Source organism: Pelodiscus sinensis, chromosome 2, assembly GCF_049634645.1.
Source record: "Pelodiscus sinensis isolate JC-2024 chromosome 2, ASM4963464v1, whole genome shotgun sequence".
NCBI lineage: Eukaryota > Metazoa > Chordata > Testudines > Trionychidae > Pelodiscus > Pelodiscus sinensis.
The window spans coordinates 38,727,917-38,749,226 of record NC_134712.1 but is presented as its reverse complement, the minus strand read 5'-3'; the positions used below and the strand labels follow the sequence as shown (position 1 = coordinate 38,749,226).

Sequence of the window (21,310 nt, the reverse complement as noted above, 5' to 3'; positions counted from 1 at the left end):
CCCTGATTACTATGGGGGAAAGAGGGAACACACAAAGTCTGCTCCTCCTGCCAAGGGTGCACAGTGCCTAGAGGGAACTGCCAGCTGTTCAAAATGGCTGATGGTTCACTCTAGGTGGCACGCTCCATGGCAGGGTGGGGGCAAGAGACTTTGTGTGCTGCCCTGCCCCCAGGTCTTGATTGGCCTAGGGGTGGGGTAGCACGCAAAATCTCTAAGACTCTGCCCCTTCTGCCCAAGGACCCATCCCCAGCCTGCAACCACTGCTAAAATTCATGAAGTGGCCCCCCTGCAAAAATTACTACCAAGGATTACCATAATTGAATTTTCAAAAAAGAGGGCACCTGGTGCCTGCTGGTGCCGCTGCGGCGGTGGCTGTTCCACTCACACAGGAAGCCAGGCTTGGGAGCCAGCAAGCTCATCCCCGCGCACGCCAAGCTTAGGGCTCTGGCCACAGCCTTGCTGCTGCTGGGGCTGCCCCACTGGCTCTCATGGCACGAGGAGACACCTCATGCCAGGCTCCCACTTCCCTGCTGCACTGCCCCGAGACGCGCAGTAGTGCAGGCTCCAGTGGCGCCGCCAACCAGCTGATAGGCCAGGCTGCTATGGGGCCTGAGGAGAGAGTGGGGGGCAAGGGAGGTTGCTGCCTGGGGCCCGTCCTAGAAGGGGCAGATGATGATTTTGCAGGGCCCAGGGCAGCACAATTTCACGGCCCCCCCCCTTTGACACAGCGCATGCACGAGGCTTCTTGAAGCGCGGGGCCCAGGGTGGCCGCCCCGCTCGCCCTGCCCTATATCCGCCCCTGTGTCCTGGGACAGGAAGTTAAAGGCACCAAGGGGAGAAGTGGCATGGCTAGAAAAGGAACCCAGGAATCCTGCTTCCCAGAATCCCTTCCTTTCCCCTGCCCGCCCCACCAAGCACCAGCTGCCACAGTCTTCACAGAGCTTAGCCTGGAACCCCCAAATCTAACCAACAGACCCACTGCCCAGCTACAGGAAAGGGAAGAAGTCAGAATTTCTAATGCCCAGTTCCCTGCTGTAATGCAGTGCCCCTGTCCTCCCCCAGAACCAGCCCCCCCAGCCCTCCTGCTCTAACCCAGGGCACCCACCCTCCCCCAGAGCCAGGCACCCCCAGCCTCCCCACTCCAACCCAATGCACCCACCCCTCCTGCAGAGCCAGGTACCCTCCAGTCCTCCCATTCCAACACAGTGCCCCTCTCCTCCTCTCCCATCCCCCAGAGCCAGGCACCTCCAGCCCCCCTGCTCTAACCCACCCCTTCCCCAGAGCCAGGCACCCCCAGCCCCCCTGCTCTAACCCACCCCTTCCCCAGAGCCAGGCACCCCCAGCCCCCCTGCTCTAACCCACCCCTTCCCCAGAGCCAGGCACCTCCAGCCCCCCTGCTCTAACCCACCCCTTCCCCAGAGTCATGCACCCCCAGCCCCCCTGCTCTAACCCACCCCTCCCCCAGAGTCAGGCACCCCCAGCCCCCCTGCTCTAACCCACCCATCCCCTCCCGTCCCTCAGAGCCAGGAACTCTCCAGCCCGCCCACATTCTAAGCCAATGCCTTTTCTCTCCCCCAGAGCTGGGGATATAATCTAGTGGGGCTGGGGATATAATCACGGAGGGTAACACGGTAACTCCATGAGAGGAGCCAACCTCCCGCCCACATCAGACCTGCTCTGGGTCTCGCTGGAGCCGCCGCAGCTGCAGCCGCAAGCTTTCCCCTACAGGCACTTGGGCACATGTGCAGAGAAATTGTTAACGTCTGGGCGCGCAACAGCTCCAAACATTCCATTTGACAGGCATGTGCCTTGTCCCCTCCCCAATCCCTTTTGCAGGGCAAAATCCCAGCCATTTTTTGCCACTTAAAAAAGCCAACTGGATGGAGATTTAACAAGTAAAAATGAGGACATATCTAGGAAAAACAAGATATATGGTAACCCTATATTACCCACCCCTGAGTTAGACTAATGTAAGTTTGTAGTGTAGATCCAGCCCTGACATTTCTGTTCTCTGCAGTGTTTTATTAGTGAAGTCTTGAGGGTGTGGGACTGAAACCTGGCTAGTGAACTGGCTACCCTGTTATAAGAAAGGAGTTCTAGAAAATTGCAAAAAGATAAGCCACATGCATTCTGTGAGAGCCACAATTTAAGGGATCCAGGATTTCCTATGAATCTTTAGTCTTTGATTAGTTTGGAGGCCACAGCCCCATGTCTTTTTCTTCTGCAGTTTTCTCTTCTGCACTATATTTTGTCAGCCTTTTGGTGAATTTCTCTTCAGCCGTGCTATGGTGTTTTCTGTAATAGTCCTCTTTTTCATATGGACATGTTTCTGTATGTCTCCCAATGTAACATCACTTCTTAAATCTGTTTGACCTTAGTTATATGGGATTGCATACGAAACACTTCAGTCTGTGAAAAGGAGCAGCAATTTGTCATTAATTAATGTTGCTGCAAACTTCAAATTCTATATCTCATAGCTATATTGAAAAAAGAGAACAGAAGTTTCACTGTTTCATCTGTAAATACAGTTTTTCCCACCATGAATCAGACTTACTGACTGCCATCGCATTCAAAGTCCTAGGTGCTTTGAATGTTCTAAGACACTAGCAATCAGCTTTGCCTGTCTTCAATACATGGGGGAAACGATCTGCAACAACAGTATTGTAGAACTACAGGCAGTCCCCAGGTTACGTACAAGATAGGGACTGTAGGTTTGTTGAATTTGTACGTAAGTCGGAACTGGCGTCCAGATTCAGCTGCTGCTGAAACTGACCAGCGGCTGACTACAGGAAGCCCGAGGCAGAGTTTCTCTGCCCCGGGCTTCCTGGAATCAGCCGCTGATCAGTTTCAACAGCGGCTGAATCTGGACGCCAGGAACAGAGCAGCTGGGGCGTTGCCGGGTAGATCCCCGTAGTGCCGCACTTCGGCGCTGCGGGGACCAACCTGGCAGCACCCCAGCTGCTCTACCCCAGGTGTCCCCAAGTCAGCTGCTGCTGAAACTGATCAGCGGCTGATTCCAGGCTGATCAGCGGCTGAAGCCCGGGGCAGAGCAACTCTACCTCCGGCTTCCTGTAGTCAGCCACTGGTCAGTTTCAGCAGCGGCTGACTTGGGGACGCCTGGGGCAGAGCAGCTGGGGTGCTGCTGGATTGGTGCACTAGCGCCGCTCGTTGGCGCTACTGGACCAACCCAGCAGCCCCCCAGCTGCTCTGCCCCAGGCGTCTGCGAGAAAAGCCTGGTCTGCTGGGGGGGGGGGCGCACTAGCTGCGCCCCCCCCCAGCAGACCAGGGAGACGCGGGCGGAGGGACCGCCCAGACGCGCCACGGTCCCGCCACCCGCATCCTCCGCGGCTTTGCTCCACGTCTCCCTAGTTTGCTGCCCCCCCCAGCAGACCAGGGAGCCGCGGAGCCACTTTTCTCGCCCCTAAGGACACGGGCGGCGGGACCGCAGCGTGTCTGGGCGGTCCCGCCGCCCATGTCCTCCAGGGCGAGAAAAGCCCTGTTCGTAAGTATGGATCCGCCATAAGTCAGATCCGCGTAACTCGGGGACTGCCTGTAAATGGTTATTAGGATAAGTAGGAAATGTTTTTCATTTTTAACGACTCTCTGTGCTCTTTTCAGCCTCTTTCTATTGCTCTGAAGAGCTTTTATCAAACTTTACAACCCTAATTTTGATAAATGATTATTTTACAAGAGAAACAATGAACCAGAATACCCTGTTTTTACTTTCTCCTCTTTTATTGACAGGAAGTTTTTTATCAAGTATTTCTGTGCCACAGTGTGATTCCAATAAAATGAATTGATTTATATACTTTTATTTATTCCAGTAAAATGATTTGTAATTAAATAACTTTCAGATTTATAAACTCAACATGTATGTGGAACAGACGTATCTAGTACACAGATGATGTTAATCTATTGTACATTCACTAGTTTTAGACGTAATCTGGTTTATTCAATAACCATTGTGCTCCAGTCATCTTTGGTTTATAATGTGTTTAATTTATCTAGGCCTCAGGATTTTGTAGCATATGTCTTTTGAATATAAACATAAGTGGGGATAACCACTGATGGATGAGATCACAGTCAAGATGTAATGAGTGTTTTCTGTGGCTTACGGGTGAGATTGAAGACCTGATAAGAGCCATCCTTACTGAGTATCTCTGTCGTTTAATAGCTCTGTAAGTGTTTTACATATAAGTGATTTGTCCGTGTAGCCTGTGCACCTGTTACAAATATGTGTCATGAAGCCACAGAATCTGTGCTATGCCTCGACTTTTAAACAGGCCCTTGGAAAAGCCTTAGCACTGTGGCAGGCATCCAAGGAGTCCCATTCCTTCTTCAGGGTAGGACCTGCAGCTTCACTGCTTCCTTGACTGAAGCCTCTGGGTTCATCCTGCTTTGCTCTGCTCTGTGAACCCAGCTGAGATAAACTCTGGGCAGTGACTTGTACAGTCTTCAGGGACTAATGCATCTAAGCAGATATTTGCAGTGACACCCAACCAATTCTTTCAGAACAGTAGAATTTATTATTCAACTGGAGCACACATTGTTGGAAGTCTGTAGGTTAGAAGTGAGAGGAGAGCTCATTCTGGCCAAGCCAGAGCAAACCACCAGCCAAGCGGGTGGGGATTCCATGTCAGGCTCTGTCTTTCTGTTACTACTTCAGTCATTCCACCAGACCTCAAGAAACTCTTTAATCTCTCCAGGGCATACCTCAGTCCTTTATTCCCCAGGCTGTGCATTACTGTGTTCACAACCCCCCTGTCTGCAGCTTCCCATTGTTAAGTTGATTCATGAGTCATTTGAGCTTGCAGTGTCTCTCTGGTCTCTCTTTTTGATCTGGGTTGGTTTCAACTAATTCCTTAATAACTCTGTTTATTCCACCCAGACAGTGAGGATGGATGGGTGGACCCACAGAAATATCTCTGAGTCTGTCCAAGTTTTATATCAGAGAAGAATTGTTTGAATGGGATACAATGGCAGGGTCAAGAATCTCTCCCTTCATCTAAAATAAGTTGCAGGCCTGATCATCACAGAATTCGATGTAAAATAGTTGGGACTCACTGAAACCTACAGTTCTTCATATAGTGTGTAGTGGTGTTACGGGAAACCGTTTTTTTTCCTTTGGACTGGTACTTGAAGTTTACTTCTTGTGAAGTTATTGGTGCTCATCCACAAATACTTGTATATCAGTAGAGTCCTTAGTTAGGTGGCCCAGAGATTCATGTACTTAGTACCTGCACCCAGTGGGTTGGTCATCTGAATAGTGAACCAGGACTATATGGTGAGGTGCACAGGCGATTTGAGACTTTCCTGTCATGGGAGTAGTGTTAGGGGAGCCCTGCCCCACCCAGTCCGCCTCTCTGGCTCCTGAAGGTGCCCTTTGAATTACAAACCCTGGGTCACTTCCTTGCTTTCCTCTCCTCACTTTCAGTCCCAGAGAACAATACTCAGGGACGCTTTTCCAGTGCTCTTGTCAGGAGCTGTGACAGCAGGTCTGTCCTTTTTCCCAGGTGCCGCCTTCTGATCGTGGCTGCTCCTTTTTCAACTCAGTTGGTGCTTATTCTGCATGGCTGAAGGAGTGGGGTTACCTGGGCCAGTATTGTCCTTTTCTCTTTATGGCTTGGTGTGGGAGTATTTATGTGGTGCCTTAGATTGTATTTTATTCTGCTAGTACTAAAATATGCCAATGAAGTTGGAATTGCTGCTGAATGCTATCTTGTTTTTTTCATTCAGATTGTATAGTGCTATAGCTTCTAGCTGCCCTTGTCCTCAAAATACTGGCAACAAAAATACCATTCTTGGAGGTGGGAGAAGCCTTTGGTAATTAGAAAATGTGGTTGGCATAGCATGTGAATGTGTGGATATTTTATATAACAGTGGATGGGGTCTGCAAAATTGGGCAGGAAATCTCATCAGAGTAAGCATTCTTGATTGACTTTCAGTATTTTCTGTTTCTAGTGAGGTTACAAGCACTAGAACATTTTTTTTTTCAGAACTTAACTACTTTTGCTTCTTATTTTAGCCAGCACCAGGAAATGAAGTGGGGAATAAAAATGAAAAAAAATAGATTATTAAGCTTTCCCCAACACTTTATGAGTTCTGGGCATAAGTTTGGGTTGTTTCTTACTTTATACAAACTAATTCCCATCCTCTCTAATATTGTGTTTGTGTTTTTCCACTGTTATTTTTTAGAAGAAGCCAATTTCTATGGCAACATTTGCCATGTAATAAAGTTACAGGTAAATCTTTAAGTATTCTCATGTACATTTGGATTTTTACCTTTCTGATTTTTCTTATAATACTTTGTGGCTGTGTCTACATTGGCAAGATTTTGCGCAAAAGTAGCTGCTTTTGCGCAAAATCTTGCCGCCTGTCTACACTGACCGCGAGTATTTGCACAAGAACACTGATGTTCACCTGTATGAAATCAGTGCTTCTTGCGCAAATACTCTGACGCTCCCGCTCAAGGATAAGTTCTCTTGCGCAAGTGTCCTTGCACAAGAGGCCAGTGTAGACAGGTAACATCAATTTCTTGCACAAGAAAGCCCGATGGTTAAAATGGCCATCGGCGCTATCTGGCGCAAGAGAGAATCTACACTGGTATGGATGCTTTTGCGCAAAAGCAAATTTTTTGCGCAAAGGCACATGCCAGTATAGACGCTCTCTTGCACAAATACTTTTAATGGAAAAACTTTTCCGTTAAAAGTATTTGCGCAAAATCATGCCAGTGTACATGCAGCCTGTATGTTTTCTGCAGCAGGATTAGTTGTTGCATAGTCAGTCATTGGCAGAACTTTTTCTTGAAATATGCTGTCACTTTCCTCTGAGATCGAAGAAGCCATCATGTATAAAATACCATTCTGCCTATGGACAGCTGAATTATCACTCAAGCTGTCTTTAGCAGGAACTAGAACAGGCAGGACATGCTGACATTTTTCAAGATGCTTTGGAGCTTGGATGAGCTGAACCTTCCATTCATTGAGCCCCATTCTCCATTCTGCTACTCACATAATCTAATGTTGTCATCCGTTACATTGCACTAAGCGTTTTTTTGTACTTCATACTACAGCATGGCTGAAAAATCAGAAAGGCAGGCATATGAAAATGGATCTGTTCCTTTTCTGCAATCCTATCAGAAGCAGGATGTTTGTCTTTTGACAGACTCGTTCCTTTATATGAGATGGAGCCTCAACTGATTCTTATGCCCCACATGCCTTGTCATCTAGGATGATGACAATCTCTTGATTTTCCAAGAGGTACATTGCAGCAAAGGATCTCTTGGCTTGTGTAAGACATAGTTTCCTCCAACTTATACACTCGACTGCTGCAGCTTTAAGTAAATGGCATTTAATTAAAAGGGCTGCTGAAAATAGGTCTTCTAGAAGCTATATTTAAGCACAAATTAATTTGCAAATTCAGATAAAAGTTGCATTTGATGGTTCTTCTTTGAGTCCAGTACTATTCCTCTCTTACTTTTTCTCCGGGAAGGAAGATAGCACACTTCTAGCCTAGGTCCTCCAGGAGAAGTATCGGGTAGCTCTATAGAGCCTTTGAACATTCATTAGAGGGTATGTTCACTGATATAGACAATTTACTTAAATAATTTAACCTTCAGTATAAAGAATCCTGAAAAGAGCTAGATTAGGTTACATTCTCAAATCTTAGGTGCATTTTCATCCAGGAAAGACTTGGGGCAGAGGCCAAGGTTTTGATATATTCCTGCTCTAAAAGGGTCCTTTACCATGTCAGTGTGGTCTTTTCACTTTCCTATAAGAGGTAGATTTTGATATTTTAGGTCAAACTAAAGAATAATTTATAACGAAGTAGGTAACTGTGCTGAACAGGTGTTTGGCGGACTGGAAGGAGAATCAGTTGCCAAAAGTTTCTTTAAAAAAAAAAAAAAAAAAAAAAAAGCCAAATGTACCCTTTATAGTTTCCCAAAAGATGACCTAAAGTGAGTTTCAAAGAGGATGGAGCTAAGTTGTTCTCTGTAGGGATGTGAAGGACTAGTTGACTATTCTACTACTTGCTTCCTCCCCTCCCCCCCAACTACTTCTGTCAGAAAGAGGCAGCAAGGGGGATGGGAAGAGGAGGGGATACTTCAAAGCGGCAGCACCTCATGGAGTCTGGGGCCAGACCCCGAGCTTCACGTGGTGCTGCCACTTTGAAATGTCCCCGGGCTGAATGTGGCATTTTAAAGTGGCAGCACCGCGTGGAGCCCAGGATCAGCTGAGGACTCGCCTGCTAACCCCAGGCTCCGTGCAGCGCTGCTGCCTGGAAACGCCTTGTGGAGCCTCATGTTGGGCTCTCTGCGACATTTCAAAGCAGCTGACTCTGGGGTCTCCAGCTGACTCTGGGGTCCACGCGGAGCTTTTGCCTTTGAAGTGTAGCAACACCCCTTCAAAAGCGGAAGCGTCCTATCAAATAATTGAATAGTCAATGCAAAATACATCAACTATTTGATTAGTCAATTACTCACAATTTAACATCCCTAGTTCTCAGTGGTAACAGATGACAAAACAAGAAGCAATAGTCCCAAGTTGCAGTGGGGGAGATTGAGGTTGGATATAAGGAAAAACTATTTCACTAGGGCTGCATCTAGACTGGCAAGTTTTTCCGCAAAAGCGATTGCTTTTGCGGAAAAACTTGCCAGCTGTCTCCAGTGGCCGCTTGATTTTGCGCAAAAGCACTGATGTTCTACTGTCCGAAATCAGTGCTTCTTGCGCAAAAGCTTTGACGTTCCCGTTCAGGTAAAAGCCCTTTTCCGGAAATGCTTTTGCACAGAAGGTCTAGTGTAGACAGCTGAAAACTGTTTTGCGCAAAAAAGCCCCGATGGCTAAAATGACGATCGGGGCTTTCTTGCGCTAAACCGTGTCTAGATCGGCATGGACGCTTTTCCGCAAAAAGTGCTTTTGTGGAAAAGCATCCGTGCCAATCTAGACGCTCTTTTCCGCAAATGCTTTTAACGGAAAAACTTTTCCGTTAAAAGCATTTGCAGAAAATCATGCCAGTCTAGACGTAGCCTAGGAGCATGGTGAAGCACTGGAATAGGTTGCTTAGGGCAGTGGTGAATTCTCTATCATTTGAGGTTTTTAAGTCTAGTCTTGACAAAGCCCTGACTGTAATGATTTAGTTGGGATTGGTCCTGCTTTGAGCAGGGGGTTTGACTGGATGACCTCTTGAAGTCTCTTCCAGCCCAAATCTGCTATGATTCTATGATAGGAGAAGACAGTTTGAGGAGACAGTATCTCTAGGACTGGAAAAGATAGAACAAGTTGATGGGGGATATCAAGAAAACTGAAACAATGTGTATTCTTACGGAGCCAGCATTTAAGAAAGACGTGGTTTTCAGCAGTGAGAGCCTCTGATCTGAACATAATTCTGTAGGTATAGCTGTTGTCTAACCACAAATATAATTATCCATAAACAACACTTAATATTTTTAGGTGTGATTCGTTTTGGTGATATTAACCCTCTTTTTAATTGAAAAGAATTCTAACCCAGGGAGATTATGGAATCTCCATCATTGGAGGTTTTTAAGAGCAGGTTAGACAGATACCCACCAGGAGTGATCTAGTTATTTACGTAATCCTTGCCTTGAGTACAGGAGACTTCACTGGATGTCCTATTGAGGTCTCTTCCAGTCCTATATGTTTACGATTCTTTAAATATATACAATTGATGTATGAACATCAGCTTTGGAAATAAGAATAAAAGTAAAGCAAACATTGCATTATATAAATAGCCCCCCTTTTAATGGTTCCTTCTTACCTATTTTCCAGAGAGCAGAGTTGACCTCTGATAAAGACCTGTATCTCGACAACAGCTCTGTTGAAGAAGCATCAGGCGTCTATCCAATTGACGATGACGATTATTCTTCTGGGTCAGGCTCAGGTAAGACATGTTTCTGTATTTTTTTCATTCCATTATAAAGTTTCATTGTTATTCAGCAAGTACAAGAATGTCTAGCTAAGCCTGACAGTTGTTGTTCACCTTGAAATTATAGCTTCAGTGGGAGTTCAGGGCACTTAGCTCTCTATGTGCATTGTGCTGAACACCTCTCCAGGTTTATCCTTTTATCTATTAACTTCATGCTCTTACTATTCAGTTTGCCCAATAGCTATATAATTTTACTGAATTTTCCAGCATCTTGTCTCTAGTGTGCTGAGTTTCTTGGAGTTTAGAAACAGAGAGATTTGGGTAAGTGTTCTCTTCTCTCCCCCATGGGTAGATTTGAATCGTAATTGGGTATCCTCATCTTTGATTTGAAATGTTTGCAGCAGGATACTAGATTAATATAGTCTTATTTTTCTTATGCGCACATTCAGATAAATACTGATAAATCTTCTTACATCTTTTTAATAAAAGTCTAGACATCACCAAACAAATCTGATAGTTTTTTCTGATGTAATTACATCAATTAGGTGAATAGAATAAATGCAATGACTATATTTCTATTTGGATTTCAGTTAAAATGTTCTATATAGTGACAATCAATTTCTTTACGAGTTGATTAAGTGTCAACTGTATAAATTCCATCAGATGAATTGAGGAGTGCTGGAAAGGCCAGCAATAGAGTAGTTATCCAAGGTGGGAAATATATCAGGTGGAGATCACAACTGGGGACTCATGTCATTCATATTCTTCAGCATTGTAAGGTGCACAAATCCAACAGTGGACCTTTCTGTGCTAAAGAAACTGAATGACATGGGTCCTCTGTTGGCTATTTTAGGGTGAGAACTCTTAGGGTACATCTACATTAGGTTGTTAGTTCGAGGTAGGTAGGGTGATGAGGGCAAGCGGAGTTGCAAATGAAGCCTGGGATTTAAATATCCCGGGTTTCATTTGCATGTTCCTGGGCACCGCCATTTTTAAATCCCCCTTAGTCCAAACCCCGTGCCCGCGGCTACACACAGCACGGAGTAGGTAGTTCGAATCTCGGGCTTCATTTGCAACTCCGTTAGCCCTCATTACCCTACCTAGCTCGAGTTAATGAGCTAGTGGAGATGTACCCCTACTTATCAAGCTTTGTCCAAGCATTGTGTCTCATTTGCTAGTCTTGTTCTGTGTCCAAAGCTACAATTGAAATAGATAGGCCTTCCAGAGGCAAAGTTTTCAGGATCTTTAGAAAAAGTATTGGATTCACACTGAAATAAAACCTAAATGTTACATTGTTGTTGTACGTTTTTATCTCTTAATTTGGTTGGACCTGAGCTAAACTTTTGGCCATGCTTTTGGAGTTGAGCCGCTTAATGCCTGCTTTCTCTCTCTTCCTGAAGCACTGCAGTAGCATATGGTCATGCTCAATCATGCAACCTAATGGAAAAACCTGTTCCCCTTGAACTCTTTCCAGAGTGTGTGCAAGGATAAGATCTCTGCTGCTTACATAGCTGGGGAGAAGGATTCCCTCAAACAAACCTCAGCCCAGCCCTGTAGTCAACCTGGTGGTGTGTGAGAGCAGCTTATGTTGCCATTTGTGGAGCAGAGAGGGAAGTACATAGTAAATTACTGATTCATGTGGAATCAGTTATTGTCTCATGTGGAGACAGTAAACTTTCCTGGAGAATATCTATTGTTAATTTGAGATTTTTTTTTAAACACAGACTTTCTTCCCTATCTTTCTTTTGCCCTAGTGAACTGTCAACTCTCATTATATGCTTTTATGCTTCTGGATAGTACTGTAGTTGAATATAGATACAGTCAGTGGATGTTTACCCTTTGCACCTGATCCAGACTCAGCTAAGGGAAGAACTTTGCTTATTGCACACTTGCTAGCTGCAGTATACAGCCAGTATAATTATACCTTGAAATCTGTGCAGTTACTCTCTTTGATGTTCATGCTCACAGGTTGTGAGGACAGGCATAATTTAAAAAATGAATATTTTAGGAACCCTAATTGTGGTTCGGTGTTTGCTTCAACCTGTGTGAGTATTTTCATGACAGTATTAAAAACTCCCTCTTCTTTTCTGCCCCATTTTGGCAAGTATAAATTAATGGGATGCATAAATCAAATGTAGACCTCTAAGTATTTGATTGCTCCTGCAGGTCAGATAAACATCTAGAACCTATTAGTAATATTTTTTTCCTTTATAAAGTTGCAGATACAGACTGAGAGGTCTGTTTCAGGACTTTTGGACACTAATCAGATGTAGGCAAGGAAACTTATATTGTATTAATTACATTTGCATTATAGAGAGATAGTGTGGCCAGAAGAGCTCTGTGTAAGTTCAATGCTTTTCTCTTTCACCAAGAGAATAAAAGATCCTATCTCACCCATGATGCCTCTTTCATATTCTGGGACCAACTTGGCTTTAACAATTTGCATTATAAATATTTTAATAAGTGCATGCGATTAAAAATAAGTAGTCCTAAAATTAGAGAGAAGTAACTAACTACTAAAACTTGAAAATATGATCCAAGGAAAGTTGCCCTAAGCAGGTTCATTATATGAAGACATTTTTATTGTAGCCTACGTGTTGCTGAAATCCTCAGTAAATCAAAAAATCACTTACTAATAACACATCTGTATGTAATGTTTAAAAGACTTTAGTAAAGGCCCGTCAGCTGGCTGTGTGCTTTGCCTGCTCAGTGTCTTGCTTTCTGATTCAGCAGAGATCGTTATTTAGGAGAGTGCAGTTTCCATTCTTTGCCCTCAGAGTACAGTAGGGCAGAACTTCAGGGCATGGTTCCTGTGCCCAGCTTCACAGGTTGCAGCATAGCAGATCAGGGCATAGACATTCGGATTCCTCTGGACAGGAATATTCACTTTCCCTCTTTACCCCACCCCCTTAGATAATCAGAGAATTTTTTAGAAAAGAAGATAAAATCTTTCAGGCTCAGGTCTTCAGCTGCACTTGATAAGCTATAACTGTATATCCCTTTCACACTCCTGCTTGCAACCTGGAAAAGTGTAAAATAGGGGGATGAGGTTTCCCAGTCACACCTAGGGGTATGGCTCGATTACAAGTTTTTGTCGGAAAAAGGTATGCAAAATGTGCTATGCATTTTGCGTATCTTTTTCCAATTCTTTTCTCAGAAGAGGTTTTTCCAACATTTGGCCCATCTAGACTGGGCCAAATGTCGGAAAAATCCCTCTTTCAGAAGCCCCCTTCTTCCTCGTAGAATGAGAAATATAGGGGCTGCCGAAAGAGCGCGTTTGCTCTTCTGCAAAAAAATAAATAAATAAAATAAGTGGCATAGTCCAGGTTCCCTGGACGCAGCATAGTTTTTTGGGGGATTTCAGAGGTATTCCAAAAAAGCCCCACAGTCTAGCCGTACCCCTATAAAACTGGGAAAGTACTGAGTTGTACATCCAAGCTGCCAGTGTGGGTCATGTCCAGATATGGAAGAATAGAGGCTTTTTGACCCACAATTTCTTTCTTTCTACATGGACCTCTGTTTAAGACAGAATGTTTCTCTGTGTTGCTCCAAACAAAATCCTATGTGGCATTACCGTGGAAGATAAATCTGGCTGTTTTCTTTGAGGCCGAAATTCTGTGTTCTTAAAAGGGAGAGACTTTAAGTGAAAGACTAGCCTCTTTGCTATTCAAGTATTTGACAGGTGGCCAAGTTCAAAGAGGCACCTTCTCATCCCACTGTTTTGGGCATGGAAACTTTCAGGTGGCATCCAGACAACATAACTAACTAAATTAATTAATTTAAAAAAATTCATTTGACACTAAATATCTCTGCCTGCTTTCACAACCACTGCTAACATGGGCAGATAGTGTTCTATGTATGGTCCCTCTCAACTTTAAAATTCCACTGAAGAGCTGCTCTCAGTGGGTGAGCGTTTGCTCATTGGTGATTATCTGGGTGTATATATATTCTATTCTTGGGGTGTGTGCACCCTGTGAGCTCCAGATTGGAGAATTTTGGCCAGCACAGTCTGTTGAGCCTGCATGCGCTTTGAGTGGCCTCATGTGCAGTACCAAGGACATAATGGAGCATGCCAGGCCACCCCTCAATTCCTTCATACTACAGACTAAACCTACAGATCCCCTTCAGCTGATCAATCCAAGAAGAGCTGACTTCAAGGCCTGACATGGGTACCACTGGAGCCCTGAAGGAGCATAGTACTGTACTTCTAATACTGTCTTCGGCACTGAATATAACTACCTCTGTTAGCAACATCTCATTTGTTGTGTGCAAATGCACCATGACATTTAGTGCTGACTACTTGGTCATCATTGACCTCTGCAACACCATTTCAACACCTTGTCTATGCTGACATCATACACAGCACCAAGGGATCTGCAGATGACAACAGAACTGGGGTTGCTGCTACTATCCAAGGTGCTGAAAACTTCTTTGAGTAGTGCTCCAATGGATACTCCTCTTCAGGTGTGCGTGCATGCTGGGCACTTTGTTAGAGATTTTCAGTGGCAGTGCCTCTTCAGCCCCTGCATGCACTCTGCACAGCCTCGTGCATCTTGCCAAGGCCATATAGGGCTGTGTGAGTGAATTGCCCTCTGTTCCTTTTCAACCACCTTGGCTTGAGATGGAGCATTCAGCATAACTGCTTCTGCTGATTAAATTTGCCTGAGTTACTATGTTGTTAGAATTTAGATTACTTCAATGTTTTTATAGCATTTCTAGAACTTTGTTTTGATTGGGTTTTTTGGCCTTTTAATTCTCTACCCCCAGAAATGGGAATGGGGAAGTATGCCAGGACCACCAGTGTTCAAATGTTTCTCCCTTCACTTCCTGCATCCTCAGCTAAACATTCCCTTAGAATCTACAAAAAGACTTTAGAGAGCTCAAAAAGGAGCTCTAAGCACTTCAAGTTTTTGCGGCAGAAAATATGCTAATGACAGACACATGAGCATGAATCACAATATCATTAGCATACTTTCTGCCATTTCTTTTTGCGCAAGGATGTTTTTGTGCAAAAAGAAGCAGCGTGGACTTTCTTTGTGTGAAAAAACCCTGTTTTGTGCAAGATCCTTATGCCTCTCCGGGACAAGCATAAGGATCTTGCACAAAACAGGGTCTTTAAGCAAAAAAAAAACCCTGTCCACACTCCTTTTTTGTGTGCAAAAACCCCTTGTGCGAAAAGAAACGGCAGAAAGTATGCTAATGATGTTGTGACTCATACGAATGAGTCCCTTATTAGCATATTTTCTGCCAAAAAAAACTTGTAGTATAGATGTAGCTTAAGAAAAGGAACTCCGGACTGCCTTATAAAGAACCCTCACCGAAAAGACTGAAGTCTCCTGGTAGCCGGTTAGTCCTCCCAAAGGGGTTCATCTGCCTCTGGGTCAGTGGGCGGCCACTCCGCCCACGACTGTGGGCACTGAAACAAACCCTCAGTTCAATAGTCAGTAACCCTGGCCTTGGTTCAGGGCCAGCGAGAGGCAAACAGTTCAGGAGCCCGGCCTTGCTTCAGGGCATGTGACAGGCAAACTGTTCAGAAGCTCTGGCCCAGGTGCAGGGTGGGGCAGCAAGCAAACCCAGTTAGTACAGGCAATCTGGTCCTAGGGAAGGGTAGGGCAATGAACAAACACAGTTTGACATTTTAGGAGCCCAGGCCTTGGTTCAGGGCGGGGCAGCAAACAAACCTACAATTGGAAACAGTAGTTCATGAGCCCAAGCCTTGGTTCAGATGGGGCAGCAAATAAACACAGGGCAGAGCCTTGGCCGTAAGTCAAGGCAGGACAATAAACAAACACAGTTTAGTAGTTTGGGAGCCCAGGCTTTGGTTTAGGCAGAGCACCGAACAGTCAGTTCAGGATCCCAGCCCTGATTCAGGGTGGGGAAATAAGCAAACAGTTTCAGTGGTAAATAGTTTGTCTCCTAGCTCAGGAGTGGTACAGGCAATTCGCCTGTGGTGATGGAGAGGGGGAGACTGCCATCTGGTAGGTGGGTGGGGAGGGGACGCAGGCCTGCCCACCCTACTGCATCCCAGCCAAGGACCCTAGTAGCAGCTGTGCAGACTGCTGCAGGGTTAGCGGGGCTCCAGCCCACAACATGCTGATCTGAGGCACTTAACTGTCCTCCGTGTTCACTTCCCTTCTCCCCCTCGGCACATAGCTGGGCTTCAGGCTGGTCTCTCAGGGGTTTGAGGTTTGGCAGGTCCAGGTGGTCCAAGCCAGTCCTCAGCTACTTGCAGGTCCAGAGGTCCCAGCCAGTCCCCAGGTGAAGGCTGGTAAACTTTCCGGACGGTCCTCTGGGTCAGGCACAGCTGAAGGTCCAGGCTGGCCTTAGGGTGTGGGCCAGCGCAGGGGTTCAGGTCCGTCTTTTAGGGTGAGCATGCCTGGTGGACCCAGCCACTCTTCAGCCTCCCAGGCAGGGAGTGCTGGGCAGACCTCTGGTTCCTCCAGAGGCTGGGCCCACATTGAGGTCTATGCCTGGTCTTTTATAGTCCTGGCCACGCCTCCTGGCTTCCAGTCAGGTGACTGGGAGGGGTTCGGCTCAGCCCAAAATGGCTCCTGGAGGTGTTCCTCCGCCTTCGGGTCAGTGAGCAACCACTCCACCCCACTACACGCTTCATAAATTTCCCATCTCTGTGTGGAATGATGCCTGATCCTACTCTTGTGAATACTTGATTGTCTCCCCTGCCCCTCTCCCCCGCCATTGTGGTTTCAGGTTCAAAATGGTAACTTTGCCTCCATAGTTCCATCAGTAATTCACAGGACTGGCTTGCAACTTTCAGACTGCAAGATATTTACTTCCATATCTCTGTCCATGCTGCTCACAGGAAGTACCTGAGATTATGGGTCATTATCACCACACAAGGATCATCCTTTTGAGTACCAGCTACACTAACATATTTCATCAAATGCCTAATAATGGAGGTGGGTCATCTCAGAAAAAAACAAGGGCTAATAATGTACCAACACCTCCACAATTGACTGGTTTGAGGAAAGTCATCTTAAGCAAGTGGAAATTCTGATAATTAAATTCTGTGACTCTCCAAGTTAGGGATGAAAATCTACACACAGAAATATTTTGACTCCTATAATGCTGGACCAGTGAAGGTTAAATAGTCGCCAAGCTGGGTGACTTGTGAAAACAATGGCTTAAGGACATATAAAAAAAATCCAGTGGTAAACAGGGTCATTCCTGGTAGGTAGTTATCAAAGGCATGTTGAGTAGAATAGAATCTATAACATGCTTGCCTATATTGCTGGGGACTAAAATGCCTAAATGTGTCTGTTACCTACATACTGTTAGAAATCCAACACGGGGATCTAATCAGGGCGGATTGACTTACATCAAGATGATTTTAAATCAAGTTCTCCACTGATACTACTTCATATATCTTAAACAATGGTGCAAATCTGATCACTAAAACATGTTAATTTACAACACGGTACAGCATTTTACAATATCTATGAGGGGTTATGTTCTGTGTAATTTTTGTAGACAACTTGATTTTTATTAATTTAGGGAATAGTACATAATACTCATTACCTGTGTCAAGCTGCAGATATAGCAGCAGTAGATTAAGAATGGTAAGAACTAAAACACAGACGAACACAATGGCACTTATTTTATTAAACTAAATCTTAAACATTACATAAATGTTTCACATTTGCAATTGTGGCAATCTACTGAATTGCCAGCCTACGGCTGTCCTTAAACTTCCTTTTAAAAAAAATTTCAAATTTTATTACCTCTGTCAGACAAATCTTTAGAGCACTAAATGTACAGTGTCCTTAAAACTTCTGCAATGAGCTCTCATCTTCCCCATTCCCACTGTCGTTTTGATTCATAGACTGAAACAGGAATGTGAATTTTCTTGCTTTTTCAACTCCCAGATGATTTCTTAAATTTGTGTGAATAATACCAAACAATGTGACAGCATTCTCTCTGTGCCTGCAGACGAAGCTACTGCTGTGAAAAGTTGGGTTAGCAAATGAAGGAACTCTGTTTCAAGGTGCCTATCTAATTATTTCCACCAGTTCAGGGGAGTGACTTTGTTCAAAACATCATCAGTAAACGTGTACTGGTTAAATGATTTCTTTCCTTCTCTGAAATTTATTCTGACTGGCATAACTGAGCAATAATTTTGAGATGCCCATACCAGGGCAGCAGCAGCATTTTCAGAAGTTAGGCATCTACCTTTATATCTGGGGTTAAGAATGTTTGCAAGAAAGTGAGATGGAGCTAGTTTTTGATCTGTTTTCTTCTTTATTCTTCACTTTTACTTTTCTGGTGAGGTATTTCTTTCTTCAGTGTCTCTTGAAGTGACTTCCAAATTTTGACAGCATCAGCAATGCAGCAACAATTTTTCTGAAGTTGTTTAAGGCTATGGATAATAAGTTCCAGTATACTGAACATGTCCTCTACACTCCTCTTTAGTCCTATGTTAGATACTTTGGATGAGATAGTTCCATAATCCCAGTTTTCTTCACAAAGTTTTATGAGAATAGGCTAATTTTTAGTAAATTGTTCAAAATAATCAACTACAGAATTCCTTTGAACATTTTTTGGGGAAAATTAATTTGGATCCTCCTGCTCTTTTCAGTGAAGCTGAGGCAAAATGGTTGGTAGGGAAGAATTTTGTGACTACAACATTTTCTTTTATTTTGGGAGAAGACGAACTTCAGTCTTTGGTTAAAAGATGCATTAAATGGGCACTGCGGCCATGTTATTAAGGTGATGCAAATGTGCATGTGATAGTTGAATTTTCGTTCAGTTTAATACAGCTTTCATTGGCACTTTGAAATATTCTGCTGTTTGGGCATGTCCCAGTGTATCTGTTGTTTCTGAAAGATATGTAAGCCCCTGTTCTGTAATCACATAGGCACATATTACTGGATCATCAAGGGTTACACTGGCAAATTTTCCCTCAGTATTTCTTGCACACTGTTAAAGTTCCTTCTCATACACTGTATCTAGCAACTTTCCACCAATGTCTGCTATACCAGATGAGTATAGCCTGGTTCTAAGAACTCAACCTTGTCAATGAAGGTCCTTATTATAAACAAAGTAAAAAGGAGAATTTGTGGCATAAATGAACCAGGCAAATTGTTTATCTATGGTGTCCTTGCTGGTCCCTACTACAAACCCATCCACAGTGGTGGTTTTATTAGATGACTGAAATCATTTGCTACTGACACTTTGTTGCCTGAACTATGCTTAGAAGCAGTGTTGACTCTCTTTTTTTTTTTTTTTTTTTTTTTAAGTAAAAAAGTCCCGTTTTGTGCAAGATCCGTATGCCTCTCCAACAAGCATACTGATCTTGGGCAACTCATTAGCATATTTTCTGCCAGAAGAACTTGCAGTGAAGACGAAGCCCTAGAGTAGACCAGGGCTTATACTTAAATGGGATCATGAAACAAAATTCAAAAATAATTTTAATAGTTCATTTCAATTCTTCTTACTTTATTATTCAGTTAATCATTTACATTTTTTTCAGCAAGGATGCAGATCTGATTCCAAATTACCAAAAAAAGTAAGACTGATTGTGCTCAGAGTGCACTTTATTTTGGAGTAAGCCCCATTGAACTCACTAGCACTTTTTTTTGTGGAGAAAAAATGTATAGGATGGGGTTCCCTTGGGAAGCTGAGTTATGCTGAAGTGAAATAAGGGGTCTGTATTATGCAATATAAAATAAGAAGTCTACACGCAGAGAGTCTTGAAGAATGATGCATTGCAAAGTGAATTATTTAAGTTACCAACCAGTTGATTCATATTGTTTGTCAGACATCTTCATCCTAATAAGCAGTTTACATCCCTAGTTGCTTACATCCCTAGTTCAGTCTCTTCTGGAAGTTTGTAATTCCACATAGTAAACTACTTGTGAACTGTCTTGATAGTCTAAATGGCTATTGGTTAACTGTATTGTTTGAAAAAGGAGATCAAACTGTCAGTTCACGTTCATCAAAGCCAACGTGGTATAGTTTCCTGTAAGTGCCAAGCTTGCTTCAACAATAAAGGAAGTTTTTGGTCTGATCTTTTTCATCTTAGATTATTTTAAATATTAATAGGAAATGTCTAAGGCTTAACACTGAAATCTCCAGGAATACCTGGAATTCTCATGGAAGAACAAACTTTATGTTGGACTGCCTGTTGGATTCTGATCTTTAGAGTTTATTCAAGAAAGACTTTTACAAACCAGCAGCCTCACTATCTCTTCTGTCTCAAGGGGTAGTCGTGTTAGTCAGTATCTGTGGGTAAAACCTATTTAATCAAATGAATTGGAAGGGGAATTACAAAGGTAGGGGTGTATTTAAGAACAACAAAAGAAGTTACTTGTCAAGAGTAGGACTGGTGTTAATGAGACTAATCAAGTCAGGGTGGATGTGTCTCATTCGCAGCATTTGATGTGGAGATGTGAATATCAAGAGAGGGGACATTGCCTATGTAGTGTGTTAACCAGTTAAGATCATTATTCAATCCTAAATTGATTGTATTGAATTTGCAAATGAATTCCAGTTTAACTTAGAGTGAACAGGACTAACTGTTTAACTGATAAGAGGATGCTTATTGGTTAATGGTGTTGGTTATACTCAGCCTCTTGGGGAGGTGGCTTCACTGTGGCAGGGCAGTGAGGCCTGCTCCCTGGGAGCTGAGGGAGAGGCAAAGGCAGCCAGCTCGCCTCCTTGGGAACTGGGGGGAGAGGCAAGGGTGGCCAGCTCTGCTCCTGGGGAGGAGGCTTCGCTACCGCAGCAAAGCCTCCTCCTTGGGAGCTAGGGTAGCAGGAGCTGGCTGCTCTGCACCCAGGGAGGGTTTGCTGTGGACTCTGCGGTATAAAGCTAAGCTTTATACTGAAGAGCCTGCAGTGAATGAACTGTGTACATGGTTACCCTATTCCACAATGTTTAACATCCCTAGTTCAGCTGTCTCCCTTTGTAATTAGGTTTTAAAGTTCTTTGTGGCTACTGTTAAATCCATTTCTAAATGGCCAGGGAGGTTAAAATGTTCCTCTATAGGTTTATGTCTGTTAACATTCCTGATGTCCATCTGTGTCCATTTATCCTTTGGCACAGAGACTATCTAGTTTGGCCAACATTAGGGATGCAAGAGTTTAACTGTTAAGCTGATGCTTATCAGTCACTGTTAATGGTTAAACTCCACTGCTGGGAATACTCTGGCAGCCGAGAGCTCTCAGACATGGGGCTGGCTGTTGGGACGCTGCCAGCAGCTGGGAACCCATGAAAGCAAGGCTGGTGGCCAGGAGCCTTGCCTCGCTGGAGGAGCTCGCTCCCCTCCACCGAAGGCGCGGCAGAGTCTGGGGGCTGCTCCAGGGTTAACCAGTTAACTTTTTAACCTGGCATTCCTAGTGTATGTATCACATTCTGTACTTTTAAGTAAATAGAATTGGAATTAATTTAACTAAGGCAGTTTTCTGAACTG

At 44.1% G+C, this 21,310-nt stretch overlaps 1 protein-coding gene across 2 annotated transcripts in view; it reads left to right on the top strand.

Annotated features, from left to right (window-relative positions):
* The window catches only part of SDC2 (syndecan 2), a 115,324-nt gene that overhangs the window by 82,538 nt on the left and 11,476 nt on the right, over positions 1 to 21,310 (top strand). For both annotated transcript variants that reach the window (XM_006123928.4, XM_025185091.2), the window contains exon 2: positions 9,786 to 9,897. In XM_006123928.4, the coding sequence (XP_006123990.1) occupies positions 9,786 to 9,897 (112 nt within the window). The remainder of the gene's footprint in view (positions 1 to 9,785; positions 9,898 to 21,310) is intronic.